Below are 14,057 nucleotides of genomic sequence, written 5' to 3'. Positions count from 1 at the left end.
AAAATGCTAGGTATCACAGAAGGCCACCTGGAGCAGTGATTATGTGCTTAGACTGGGATCAACATCTTAACCATGTGCTTTCTGCTGCAGTCATAGAAGGGGAGCTGTTACTTGAGTCTTGATGAGCAGATGCAATAGATAGCTCAAGAGGCAAGAAAATATGGTGGTCTTGGTAAATGTGTGTTGGACTGAGAAAGTGTAGATTAAATAGGGGCAATAAATATGAAGAGAGATTATGGTGTTTGGGAAGTGGGGTCAATACTCTGGTCATTCCCATGTGGTAGAGAAGCTGGAGATGAGGAGATCTTTTGTAAAAATTCAAAGGAGAAAAAGACATTGTAATAACATGGTGCTTCTGATGATTCATGTTCTGTGGTACTGTTCCAGGTAAAGCCTAGGTGTGCTGTGTTACCTTAGAGGAATTTGCGCCTAGGAGACAGTTAAAATTAAAGAGAGCTATTCCATTTTCTAGCTGTGTAACTTTGTCACATTACTAAAGTTTTTGAAACCTCTGCTTGGGTCATTTGTTAAATTGGCCAACAGATTATAATCAGCATGGTCATTGTGGTGATTAAATTGGCAAATACATATAAATATGTAAGTACACAGACACATTTAGTGCAAATTTAACTTTTCTTTTTCTCCTGGGCCTCAGGTACAAATGGGTGAGTTAATTATCCCTTTGTTCATGATGCATTTCCATTATTTGTCCATGAAATATATTAAATTATTACTGATGTTAGGGGTGAAGATAATTTATAAAAGGTCTTGAGTTGATAACTCCATCATAAAGTAGATTCTTAGTTGCTTGATATTCAAGTATATGGGGGACCCAAGAGCAGGAAGGGAGTTAGGCTTCAGAGGGCTGCCATGGATACTGGAGAACCATTGCTAGTAAATAAGGCAAGAATAACGAAATCTGAGAAATTCCACAGCATTCATCTTCAGGTAAAAACCAAACCCTATATGTGGCATGAGTTAGGGATCACTATGCTTTGGAATCAGGGAGGGAATTAAATAATTTGGGATGCCATAGGCTGATTAATATACAAAATGCAATGCTTATTATGTTCTGATTTGTAAGATATCTGTATTTTGACCTTCTTTATTTTCAACCACATTTATAACCTTCTTAAATTTGACCCTGGGATAGGAGCGACCTCTTGCACTCTATTCTTAGAGTGCACCACTTGTTTCAGTTTGTAGGGCTGGGGGTGTTCCCCAGGTGAAGTTTCAGGGCCTCATGACAGGTGAGACTGGAAATTGTGCACAGGACGGGAGTCTCATGGCTTCTTTCTCTATCCTCAGCTTTGCCCACTTAGTGCTTGGATTGTCTGAGCGAAAACCCAGAGAAAGATACCTGACAACTGAGTTACTGACAATGCAGTCACCAGTGAGTAGGGAAGCCTCTTTCTGCTGAAGTAACTCCCTAGTGCCAATCAGATGGGCAAGTTTTTCCTATTGGCATGTATATTCTAAGTGCAATCAGGTGGGGTTCAGGCATCTGTGTGCTAAGTTCTCCTGGACTCTGGAATGGTTACCATCTGTCAGGAACTCATTGATAATTAATCTCCTTCCTAACATGCAAATTTATGATAGCTTCCATTAAGCTTGTGTATTTACAGAAGAGATAAGAGAAGTTTTCTTTCCCTCATCCAGCCCATGACCTCACTGGCAAATAATTCAACTCATTAACCATGTTTTTTGGATGCAATGGGCTTAGGATGGTGGTGATTGCAAGTGCTGGAGATGAGTGAGGGAAATATTATAGTCCAGTAGGGAGGTAGATGTTTCAGCATGTGAGTATAATTAATCTAGTGTTACAAGACCTGGTGTGAGCATTGCTCAGTGTTGAGAGGAACAGGAGAGAGGTTTAGAAGGAAGGAAGAATCATTTTATGTTTTTCTCAATTTTAAACCCCATACAATTATTAGAATTTGCACTTTTGAAAATTTCTAAAAAATATAACTGAAATTATCACTATCATGCTTGTCCCCAGTCACATGTATTACCTCTTAATAATTAACCTTTGGTTCATATTTGATAACTGGAAGGAATGTGTAGGGAGTAGTATTTTCTTAATTGCACTACACATAAAGGAAAAAGAGTATGGTAGGAAGAATAAAATTAGGTTCCCATGTAAATTTTTGAAAAACTGGATAGACTCAAACCAGTCATGAGGTCTCCTTTATCCTTTCGCATGGAGACAAAATAAAGATACAAGAGAAACAGTGATAACTGGTGCCTGAAGTCCCAGAGAATATTGAGAATGAGAGTCCTCATAACACAGGAATGGTCAGGCTAGGACTGTCCTTCAGTACAGCCATCTCAGAGGTCCCTGGCTTGTGCTGCTGAGCCATCTGACCTTATAGTTTGTTATGAACACCCGAGTCATGTAGCATTAAGAGAGATATCTATGAATCTTTCTCAGTTCTGAGTAATGCTGGCAATTTTTTCAAGGTTTTCTGATATTTTAATGATAATGTTTTATATTTAATGCAGGTTTGCTAGACAGGAAACACTCCCTAGATCAAGGCCTTGGATCTTTTAACATTCACAACATATTAAACCAGTTCATAGATGAGGAACCAGAAGTTCACCTAGGGAATAATTTAAACCAATGATTATGGCTTAAAGACAGTACACCATGGTTATTATTTGTCTCATGATGGATCTGTAGAGTTACTTGGAATTAATGGGGAAGAGAGTTTTAGTTATGAATTTTCAAGCAAATATTTTATAATCACCTGTCTGGAAGTTCTGATCACCAGGTTACTGAAACATGTCCAGGTTGTATTATGCCACATTTCGTGTGATATTGCTTTATAATAAAGTATTATGAAGTCAGAGTGTGTAGATCTCTGTAAATGTATCCAAAGGCAGATACTAGTTCAGCATTGACAATGACCTGACAGGAAGCCCCAAACGTATATTGATCTTTCTACAAACCCGGCTCCTCTGCCTCCATCCTCAGTGCTGTCATCTCAACCCTCCTACCTCTGGATGCTCTGTCTAAATGGAATCTCCATGATGTTTTAGGAATCAGTGATGTTTGAAGATGTAGCTATAGATTTCACCAAAGAAGAGTGGGCCCTGCTGGACATATCCCAGCAAAGGCTGTTCAGAGATGTGATGCTGGAGAATATCAGTCATCTGGTCTTTCTGGGTAAGTCTGCCAACATGTTTGTTTCCATTCATTCACTCATTGAATGTATAGAACAGCTCCCCCATATCCCACTCCAATCGCTGTCCTGATTCTTTTACAACCCTTATAACTACTTAAGAAGAAGATGTTTCTTCACATTATACTTTCCATCAACACACAAGAATGTAAACTTGACCACAATTTCATACCTTTCTTGCTACTCAGTCTCTAGCATTCAGAACAGAATTGGAAACTCAATGGTTATTTTAATTCATAAATAGATTGATTAAATATCTTAGAAATAATGATTCTGTTTTCCTCATTATGTGGAGGCTTGAGATTAGAGTTGTGAAAATAACATAATTTTTATTATTCTTGCGGCTGTTATGTTTATGGGATGCTGTTTGAAAATAACTTTTAACCCACTGTGGAGACATTTAGTCTTCATTTTGAAAAGACTGATGATTCTGCATTCTTTCTCTGAACTTGTGCATGAGCATCGGCATCTAGCAGTCCTCACCATTTTGGCCTCCAGCCTGGATTTCCTCCTGGTCTGCTGAAGGAACTTCAATTTATTCTCTGTTGAAGGTGCTGCTACATGGGCTGACCTTCAGATCATCTTTTTATTCATCGTTGGTAAAGCCCACCCTGGACTTGGTGATAGCAAAGGTTAATCTGCACAGAACTCAAGTCCATATACACTTTTTCCTCCACAAACATGGAATAAGATTTGCAAAAGATCCTTCCAGTTGGAGCAAGGAAAAGAGCTGTGGAGTGAAGGAACAGGATTTCTCCAAGGCCAGAGTCCAGGTAAGTAGCAGACACCTGTGCTTTAGTATGAGGAGGTGCCTAGTCTGAGTGAGTATAATTTTAGAAATACCAGCTGAAGATTTTATCAAGTGAGTGATATTTTCTTTTTTTTATTATTATGTTATGTTAGTCACCATACAGTACATCATTAGTTTTTGATGTAGTGTTCCATGATTCATTGTTTATAACACCCAGTGCTCCATGCAATACGTGCCGCCCTCCTTAATACCCATCACTGGGCTAACCCATCCCTCCACCTCCCTCCCCTCTAAAACGCTCAGTTTGTTTCCCAGAGTCCATAGTCTCTCATGGTTCATCTCCCCCTCCAATTTCCCCCCCTTCATTTTTCCCTTCCTTCTCCTAATGTCCTCCATGCTATTCCTTATGTTCCACAAATAAGTGAAACCATATGATAATTGTCTTTCTCTGTTTGACTTATTTCACTTAGCATAATCTCCTCCAGTCCCATCCATGTTGATGTAAAAGTTGGGTATTCATCCTTTCTGATGGCTGAGTAATATTCCATTGTATATATGGACCACATCTTCTTTATCCATTCATCTGTTGAAGGGCATCTCAGCTCTTTCCACAGTTTGGCTATTGCGGACATTGCTGCTATGAACATTGGGGTGCATATGGCCCTTCTTTTCACTAAATCTGTGTCTTTGGGGTAAATACCCAAGAGTGTAATTGCTGGGTCATAGGGTAGCTCTATTTTTAATTTTCTGAGGCACCTCCACACTGTTTTCCAAAGTGACTGTACCAACTTGCATTCCCACCAACAGTGTAAGAGGATTTCCCTCTCTCCACAACCTCTCCAACATTTGTTGTTTCGTGCCTTGTCAGTTTTTGCCATTCTAACTGGTGTAAGGTGGTATCTCAGTGTGGTTTTAATTTGAATTTCCCTAATGGCTAATGATGATGAACATTTTTTCACGTGTCTGTTAGCCATTTGTATGTCTTCTTTGGAGAAGTGTCTGTTCATCTCTTCTGCCCATTTTTTGACTGGATTGTTTGTTTTTTCGGTGTTGAGTTTGAGAAGTTCTTTATAAATCTTGGATACCAGCCCTTTATCTGTGGTGTCATTGGCAAATATCTTCTACCATTCTATGGGTTGCATCTTTATTTTGTTGACTGTTTCCTTTGCTGTGCAGAAGCTTTTTATCTTGATGAAGTCCCAAAAGTTCATTTTTGCTTTTGTTTCACTAGCCTTTGGAGATGTATCTTGAAAGAAGTTGTGGTGGTCAATGTCAAAGAGGTTACTGCTTATGTTTTCCTCTAGGATTTTGATGGATTCCTCTCACATTGAGGTCTTTCAGCCATTTTAAGTTTATCTTTGTGTATGGTGTTAGAGAATGGTCGAGTTTCATTCTTCTGCATGTGGCTGTCCTGTTTTCCCAGCACCATTGATTGAAGAGACTGTCTTTTTTCCATTGCATATTTTTTCCTGCTTTGTCAATTATTATTTGACCATAGAGTTGAGGGTCCATATCTGGGCTCTCTATTCTGTTCCATTGGTCTATAGGTCTGTTTTTGTGCCAGTACCATGCTGTCTTGGTGATCACTGCTTTGTAATACAGCTTGAAATCGGGCAACATGATGCCCCCAGCTTTGTTTTTCTTTTTCAACATTTCCTTGGCAATTCGGGGTCTTTTCTGATTCCATACAAATTTTAGGATTGTTTGTTCCAGCACTTTGAAAAATGTCATTGGAATTTTGATCGGGATGGCATTGAAGGTATAGAATGCTCTGGGTCGCATAGACATTTTAACAATTTTAATTCTTCCGATCCATGAGCATGGAATGTTTTTCCATCTTTTTGTGTCTTCTTCAATTTCTTTCATGAGTGTTCTGTAGTTCCTGGAGTATAGATCCTTTACCACTTTGGTTAGGTTTATTCCGAGGTATCTTATGGTTTTTGGTGCTATTGTAAATGTAATTGTTTCTCTAATTTCTCTTTCTACAGTTGCATTGTTAGTGTATAAGAAAGCAACTGATTTATGTGCATTGATTTTGTATCTTTCCACATTACTGAATCGCTGTATGAGTTCTAGTAATTTGGGGGTGGATCTTTTGGGTTTTCCACATAAAGTATCATGTCATCTGCAAAAAGAGTGTTTGACTTCTTCTTTGCCAATTTGAATACCTTTTATTTCTTTTTGCTGTCTGATTGTTGTTGCTAGGACTTCTAGAACTATGTTGAACAATAGTGGCGAGAGTGGGCATCATTGACGTGTTCCTGATCTTAAGGGAAAGGCTCTCAGCTTTTCCCCATTGAGGATGATATTTGCTGTGGGTTTTTCATAGATGGATTTTATGAACTTGAGGAATGTTCCCTCTATCCCTGTACTGAAGAGTTTTAATCAGGAAAGGATGCTGTATTTTGTCAAATGCTTTTTCTGCATCAGTTGAGAGGACCATATGGTTCTTCTCCCTCCTCTTATTAATGTGTTCTATCACATTGATTGATTTGCGAATGTTGAACCACCTTTGCATCCTGGGGATAAATCCCACTTGGTTGTGGTGGATGATCTTTTTAATATATTGTTGGATCCTATTAGCTAGGATTTGGTTGAGGATTTTGGAATTTCAGGGAAATCAGTCTGAAATTCTCCTTTTTGATGGGGTCTTTGCCTGGTTTGGGGATTAAGGTAATGCTGGCTTCATAGAATGAGTTCGGAAGCTTTCCTTCTGTTTCTATTTTTTGAAACAGCTTCAGGAAAATAGGTATTATTTCTTCTTTGAATGTTTGGTAGAATTCCCCAGGGAATCCATCAAGCCTTGGACTCTTATTTTTTGGGAGGTTTTTGATCCCTGCTTCAATCTCATTACTGGTTATTGGCCTATTCAGGTTGTCAATTTCTTCCTGTTTCAGTCTTGGCAGTTCATAGGTTTCCAGGAAGGCATCCATTTCATCCAGGTTGCTCAGCTTATTGGCATATAGTTGTTGATAATAATTTCTAATAATTGTTTCTATTTCCTTGGTGTTAGTCGTGATCTCTCCCCTTTCATTCATAATTTTATTAATTTGGGTCCTTTCTCTTTTCTTTTGGATAAGTCTGGCCAGTGGTTTATTGATCTTATTAATTCTTTCAAAGAACTACCTTCTAGTTTTGTTGATCTGATCTACTATGTTTCTGGTTTGTAATTCATTGATCTCTGCTCTAATCTTAATTATTTCTCTTCTAATGCATGGGTTAGGCATTGTTTGTTGCTTTTTCTCTAATTCTTTAAGGTGTAGAGTTAGTTGGTGAATTCAGGATTTTTCTATTTTTTTGAGTGAGGCTTGGATGGCTATGTATTTCCCCCTTAGGACTGTCTTTGCAGTAAGCCATAGGTTTTGGAACAATGTGTTTCCATTCTCATTTGTTTCCATTATTGTTTAAGTTCTTCTTTGATTTCCTGGTTGACCCAAACATTCTTGAGCAGAGTGCTCTTTAGCTTCCAAGTATTTCAATGTCTTCCAAATTTTTTCTTGTGATTGAGTTCCAGTTTTAAAGCATTATGGTCTGAGAATATGCAGGGAATAATCTCAATTTTTTGGTATCGGTTGAGACCTGATTTGTGACCCAGTATGTAGTCTATTCTGGAGAAAGTTCCATGTGCATTTGAGAAGAATGAGTATTCTGTTGTTTTAGGGTGGAATGTTCTGTATATATCTATGAGGTCCATTGGGTCCAGTGTGTCATTCAAAGCTCTTGTTTCTTTGTTGATTTTCTGCTTAGATGATCTGTCTGTTGCTGAGAATGGAGTACTGAGGTCTCCTACAATTAACGTATTGTTATCAATATGACTTTTTATTTTGGTTAACAGTTGGCTACTCCCATGTTGGGGGTGTAGATATTTATAATTGTTAGATCTTCTTGTTGGATAGACCCTTTAAGAATGATATAGTGTCCTTCTGTTTCTCTAACTACAGTCATTAGTTTAAAATCTAGTTTGTCTGATATAAGAATTGCTACCCCAGCTTTCTTTTGAGGTCCGTTGGCATGGAAAATGTATCTCCATCCCTTCACTTTCAGTCTGGATGTACCTTTTGGTTCAGGATGAGTCTCTTGTAGGAAGCATATGGATGGGTTCTGTCTTTTTATCCAATCTGAAACCCTGTGCCATTTTATGGGAACATTTAGGCCATTCACGTTGAGAGTGATTATTGAAAGATATGAATTAATTGTCATCATGTTGCCTGTGAAGACCTTGTTTTTATAGATTGTCCCTGTAAATTTCTGTTGTATATCACTCTTGGGTCTTTCTCCTTTTATAGAACCCCCATTAATATTTCTTGCAGGGCCAGCTTAGTGGTCACATATTCTTTCAGTTTCTGCCGGTCGTGGAAGCTCTGCATCTCTCCATCTATTCTAAATGACCGCCTTGCTGGATAAAGTATTCTTGGCTGCATGTTCTTTTCATTTAGTACCCTCAATATGTCTTGCCAGCCCTTCTGGCTTGCCAGGTCTCTGTGGATAAGTCTGATGTTATTCTGATGTTCCTCCCTCTGTATGTAAGGAATCTCTTCCCCCTAACTGCCGTTAAGATGGTTTCCTTGGTTCTAAGATTTGTGAGTTTTACTATTACATGCCAGGGTGTTGGCCTCTTTTTCTTGATCTTGGGAGGGGTCCTCTCTGCCTCTAGGACAGGAATGTTTGTTTCATTCCCCAGATTAGGAAGTTCTCAGCTACGATTTGCTCAAGTATATCTTCTAGTCCTCTCTCTCTCTCCACCCCCTCAGGGATTCCAATAAACCTGACATTGGAACGTTTCATGGTGTCACTTATTTCTCTTATTCTATTTTCATGGATTCTGAGTTGTTTTTCCCTGGCTTCTTCTTTACCCTTTTTATCTATTAATTGGTCTTCTAGGTCACTAATTCGTTCTTTGGCCTCGCTTACCCTGACTGTTAGATTATCTAGATTAGATTGGATCTAATTGATAGCATTTTTAAATTCTGCCAATTCAGCTTTCATTTCTGCCCTGAGACTCTATGTTGCCATTAATTGATTTCTTCATTCTAGCTATTTTCTTCACAATTGCTAGCCTGAATTCCATCTCCGACATCTTGGTTATATCTGAATCCATTTGTAAATTTGTGGCATAAATCATAGTCTCTGAGTCTTTCCTATTTTGGGGGTTCCTCCTCCTAGTCATTCTGTTGAGGGAATATATAGATTCCCAATTATTGACCACAACCCAAGCAAGATGCACCTGTTTTCTAGGGACCTTAGGGTTGCTGGCCTCTTGTTTTCCCAGCCTGTCTTCTGGGGGAGGGGCCTGCTGTGCTGTTACTCAGGCAAACCTGTTTGGGCAGAGTTGTCCTGCTCCCTGTGGTGGGGGATGGCTCAGGGAAAACCGGTTTTGGGGGGCTTTTGTTCTCTGGTGGCTTTTCCTGGTGGCTTTCCCCATCTCTTCCAAGAGTCAGAGCAGAAGAGACCATTCCAACCCTCTGCCCCAGAGCAGAGAGATCACAGTCTGTTCTTCAGCGAGCTCTCCAGGACACATTATCTCTGTTTCTGTCTCTGCTGCTATAAACTGCAGCGTCCTGGGTTGTACGCCCCTCAGCAGCACTCCCAGTCCTCGCCTCCAGGTTGGGGCTCATCTCTGCCCTTTGTACTTCTAAACCCGCCAGCTGCCCCCAGTTCACATGCATAGCCCCACCACTCTGGGTTTCCATCTGGGGGGGCCGCCCTAAAGTCCTTTCCTCATTGCTACCTGTCAGGAAGTCTGTGCCCGGTCCCCAGTGTGGGAGGCTATCACTCACCGGTGGTGTAGGATCCCCATGGCTGGCTCCCTCCCCCTTCTGTTTATCCTCCAATATCTGCCTGCAGAATCACGGCTCCCTGCTTCATACCTTGAAACCAACCACCTGCAATATTCTGTTTATAGAGATCCAGCTCTAACTTCTTACATCTCAGGCTGATTTCCTGGATGTTCAGAATGGTCTGGAAGATATCCAGCTTAATTCTGGGGACCAGTTGGAATAGGGTCCCCTATTCCTCTGCCATCTTTTCCCCACCATTACCTAGTCTTTGAAACATACTGAAGTTTTCAGAATTAATCTGATAACTCTGAGGTTGGAGTACTACAAAAGAGAAAATACTGATGCCTGCGTAGAGTAACAAGATGTGTATGCAACTGGAGAATATTACTAACTACTACTCTAGAATTTATATGTAGAGAAATAAATGTATGGAAGTATGTTGGTAAACCATTAACAACCTTTCATCTTCTTCCCCAAAGCATAAATCTCGTGCTTCAGAAGATCCTATTGAAAGTACTGACTTGGGTGATGAGTTTACTCATATATCTGCATTGACTCAATTTTTGTTAATTCACCTGAGGAAGAAACATTATTTCAGCAAACAGTGTAGAAAATCACTTAGTGAACAATCATTCCTTACTCAGTATAACCACATTCACACTAGAGGTAAATTACATAAATGCCATCTATGTGGGAAAGACTTGAGTAATTCCTTTAGTCTTAGAAGACACAAGATGACTCACACTGGAAGGAAGCCATTTGAATGCCATCTTTGTGGGAAAGGCTTTCTGCAAAGCTTTGCCCTTAGAAACCACAATCAAACACACAGTGGAGAGAAACCATATAAATGCCATCTGTGTGGGAAAGTCTTCAGTCAGAATTCTTACCTTAGACAACATGAGAAAATTCACATAAGAAAGAAACTATATGAATGCCATCTATGTAAGAAGGCTTTCATTCACAGTTCCTACCTTAGAAAACATGAGAGAATTCGTTCTGGAGAGAAATGTTATGAATGTCATCAATGTAAGAAAACTTTTAGTCAGAGCTCTGGCCTTAGCCAACACAAGAGAACTCACACTAGAGAGAAGCCACATGTGTCTCTTCTGTGTGGGAAAGCATTCAGTCGATGTGCTGAACTTAGACCACATAACAGAACACACACAGGAGAGGAAACCATATGCATGTCACCAGTGTGGGAAAGCCTTCAGTCAATATTTCAATCTTAGACACCATGAAAGAATGCACACCAGAGAGCAACCATATGAATGTCAGCTATGTGGGAAATTCTTCAGTCAGTATTCTTCCCTTAGACGACATGAGGGAATCCAACATTGGAGAGAAAATCATGAGGGTCTTCAGTAAGTATTCTGACCTGAGATGACACGGTATTACAGATGCAATGAATGTGGAAGAAATATCAGTCAGAGCTTTAACATTTGAAGTCACCAAAGGATGCACATATTGAAGAAACAGACTGTAATCACTATAGAAGATACTTCAGTTCTCATACTCCTCAGGCAAGATATACATTTGTGTATGGAAGTGAATTCATACATGTGCCGTGTGTGTGGCAAAGCCTTCAGTCATGGTCTGACCTCAGATGACATGGCAGAGCTCATATCATAAATATAACAATACAGATGTTTTCAGCAACAGCTCTCAACTTTAAAAACACTATAGCACTCGTGCAGAGGATAACCCCTGGTTCATTATGAAAAATGTGGCATAAAATATAGGAGTACAAAATGATCTGGCAATATTAAATGTAAAATTTTTTAAGAAGTTAAACTTTTACTATAGATCAACACTTGCAAATATTTGAACAATAAAACCTGTTGCTAAAGAAGCTAAATGTTGGTGTTCTAGTTTTCTCTATGTAGATTCAGTTCTGTACTCCTCAGCATGTGGGTTAGAGACTCAGCAAGACTCTGTGAGTCTCCCTTTTTTCCAAGTCCCTTCCACACAGCTCAGCTCCACTCATTCCAACTTCCCACCAACACTGTCTCCCTTCATGCCCTGGTGGTGGCACAACTGTGACCTTCAGCCCCATTTGCCAGGTTTCTCAAAGGCTCATGACGCTGGTCAGGCAAGGTCATGGAGGCACTATCAAAGACATCTAGTCTAAAATTTTTGGTGGCCCTTCAGCTTATGTCTCTGCTACTGGAAGCAGCTTGGTGCCAGAGAGAGAGGCAGCTCTGCCCTCTCAGCCCCCAGAAAGCTCCTTGGATTTTGTCCCCAAACACCTGAATTGATCTAAGTAGGAGCAAGAGTTGATTCTGTGACCACAGTCTATATCTTATTAAGACAATTTTGGATTTATGCATCCTCCAGTCACCTTAGAAAGCACCATAGCTGTTCGCCACCCCACCCCACAAACCAGAAAATAGGGCTCCAGTAGGATAAAATCCCTAAACCTATTAGCCACCACACAAGCTGTTTTCTTAATATATATATAATTAGTGCAGGGTACCTGACACATCATTTTGTAAAAATCTCCACCAGTGATTCTATGGTACAGTTAGGGTAGAAACATGTTATGTCATGTGTGAGGATGATGAGCAACCAATTCTATTGTCTGCCTAAGGCAATACGTGTTCTACCCCCAAGCTCTAGTTGTATTGAATTGTAATTCTGGGCAACCACCTTATTAGAGACCCAGCTGGTGGCTTAGCCAGGAATCACATGCTCTGTTCTAAAGTGTCACCAGGAGGGAAGGGATGGCTCCTGGTGACTCCTGTGGGTGGGGCCTGTGCTAGTGCTGGGACTCCTAAGATTGACACACACACCCCCTTCTGAGAGGAGCTCATGTCCCAGTAGGATTTATCTCCACTGACTTATGGATGTGTGTTGGGCAGTTGTACTGAGATCAAGGGACTTCAGTACAGGGCTGATAACATACAATTTTATGATCATGCAACAAGATTTATTTGGTGGCACAATGACTGCTTGACTGAATGGGGTGGTCCCTCATAGGATGATGTCTTTCAGTGGTAACAGTAGAGGTCCACCACACAGAAAGTTAGGATGACAAAGAAACTTCCCAGAGGAGAGGGGTTGGAGAAGGCACTTACCTGTGGAGATGATGTCTCTCAATAGCAAGATATAGAGTCTCTGAGCCAGAGAATTATGAATGGATGACAGGGGCTTGGAGACACTGATATTCATGGTCTATCTTATTTACTGTTAGTAGATGTTAGGTGGTGATCCACAGGGCATGCACAGAAGATATGGCTAAGCTATGAAATCTACTAATTTGGGCTATGTTTAAAACAATCCAGTGTGTAAAAATTTGAGTTTGGCAACAGTGGGTTTTTGAGCTAAAGGGCTCTGTCTGCTGTGAAGAAATAAAACACACATCTGATATGCAGAGACCATATTTGGCTCATCCATAAACCATGACTGATCATTTCAAATGATTTGTCTTCATGTTCATGGTTTAGTTTTTCTCTTGATCAAGTCCAGTGCTGGAACCCTCTTTTTATATATATATTTTTTGTTTCAGCTACTGTAATTTTCAACTCTAGATTTTTTATTTAACTCCATTTTATAATTTATCTCTATGTATTGAAACTCTTGATTTGGTAAAAGCGCATCCTTCCTGGTTTCATTTTTTTTCTAGGAGAGGGAGAGAATCTTAAGCAGGCTCCATGTCCAGCACGGAGCCTGACGTGAGGCTTGATCACATAACCCTGAGATCATGACCCGAGCAGAAATCCAGAGTCGAACGCTTAACCAACTAAGCCACCCAGGCTCCCCTCCTGGTTTCAATTTTCAATCATCATTGAAATAGTTCTTTTAAAGCCACTTCCTTAGGGACAGTATCTTTAGTTTCCTTACCCACCCCCCACCCCACCTGAATGAACTGTACTTTGTTTCTTTGTATAACTCTATTTTTGTTGTTGAATACCAGACATTTTGAGCAACACAATGTGGTAATTTTGCAAACAACAATCTTCTGCCTTTCCAGGGTTTTGTTTGTTTGTTTACAACTCATATGGATTGTGTTACTTTAATGATTTTCTCAACTTTTTGTAAAGGGTCTTTGTCATGAGTGCCCCTGAAGTCTGCTCTTTTAGCTTAGTGGGCCCCTTGTGATTTGAGAGAGAGCTCCTGCAATGCCTGGAGCAAGACCACGATGAGGTGCTCTGCCAGTCACTGCAGACCTCCCGCCCCCATGCTGGTGCTCTGCTCCAGAGCTTACGCAGGGAGTTAACTCCGTCATCCCTTCACTTGCCCTTGCGCCAGTGCTGAAGGCCAACTCACATGGTGCTCTCAGGTGTTAGCCGTGGGCATCAGCATGGCCTTTAGACTGCCCAGCGCACAGGAGATTTTCAGTGCCCTTCG

General features: G+C 40.4%; 1 protein-coding gene across 1 annotated transcript; it reads left to right on the top strand.

The window, feature by feature from the left end:
* Positions 1-870: 870 nt before the first annotated feature.
* On the top strand, positions 871-11,075 carry LOC110584111 (zinc finger protein 596-like). The gene is given in 5 exon segments (XM_021694159.1): positions 871-948; positions 3,040-3,166; positions 3,708-3,955; positions 10,190-10,882; positions 10,884-11,075. Coding segments are annotated over 5 exon segments (1,338 nt in total).
* The last annotated feature ends 2,982 nt before the right edge of the window (positions 11,076-14,057 follow it).

The sequence above is a fragment of the Neomonachus schauinslandi genome, chromosome 2 (assembly GCF_002201575.2).
Source record: "Neomonachus schauinslandi chromosome 2, ASM220157v2, whole genome shotgun sequence".
In the NCBI taxonomy this organism is placed as follows: domain Eukaryota; kingdom Metazoa; phylum Chordata; class Mammalia; order Carnivora; family Phocidae; genus Neomonachus; species Neomonachus schauinslandi.
Note: the sequence above shows the minus strand (reverse complement) of the source record. Positions and strands in the feature narration are given on the sequence as shown.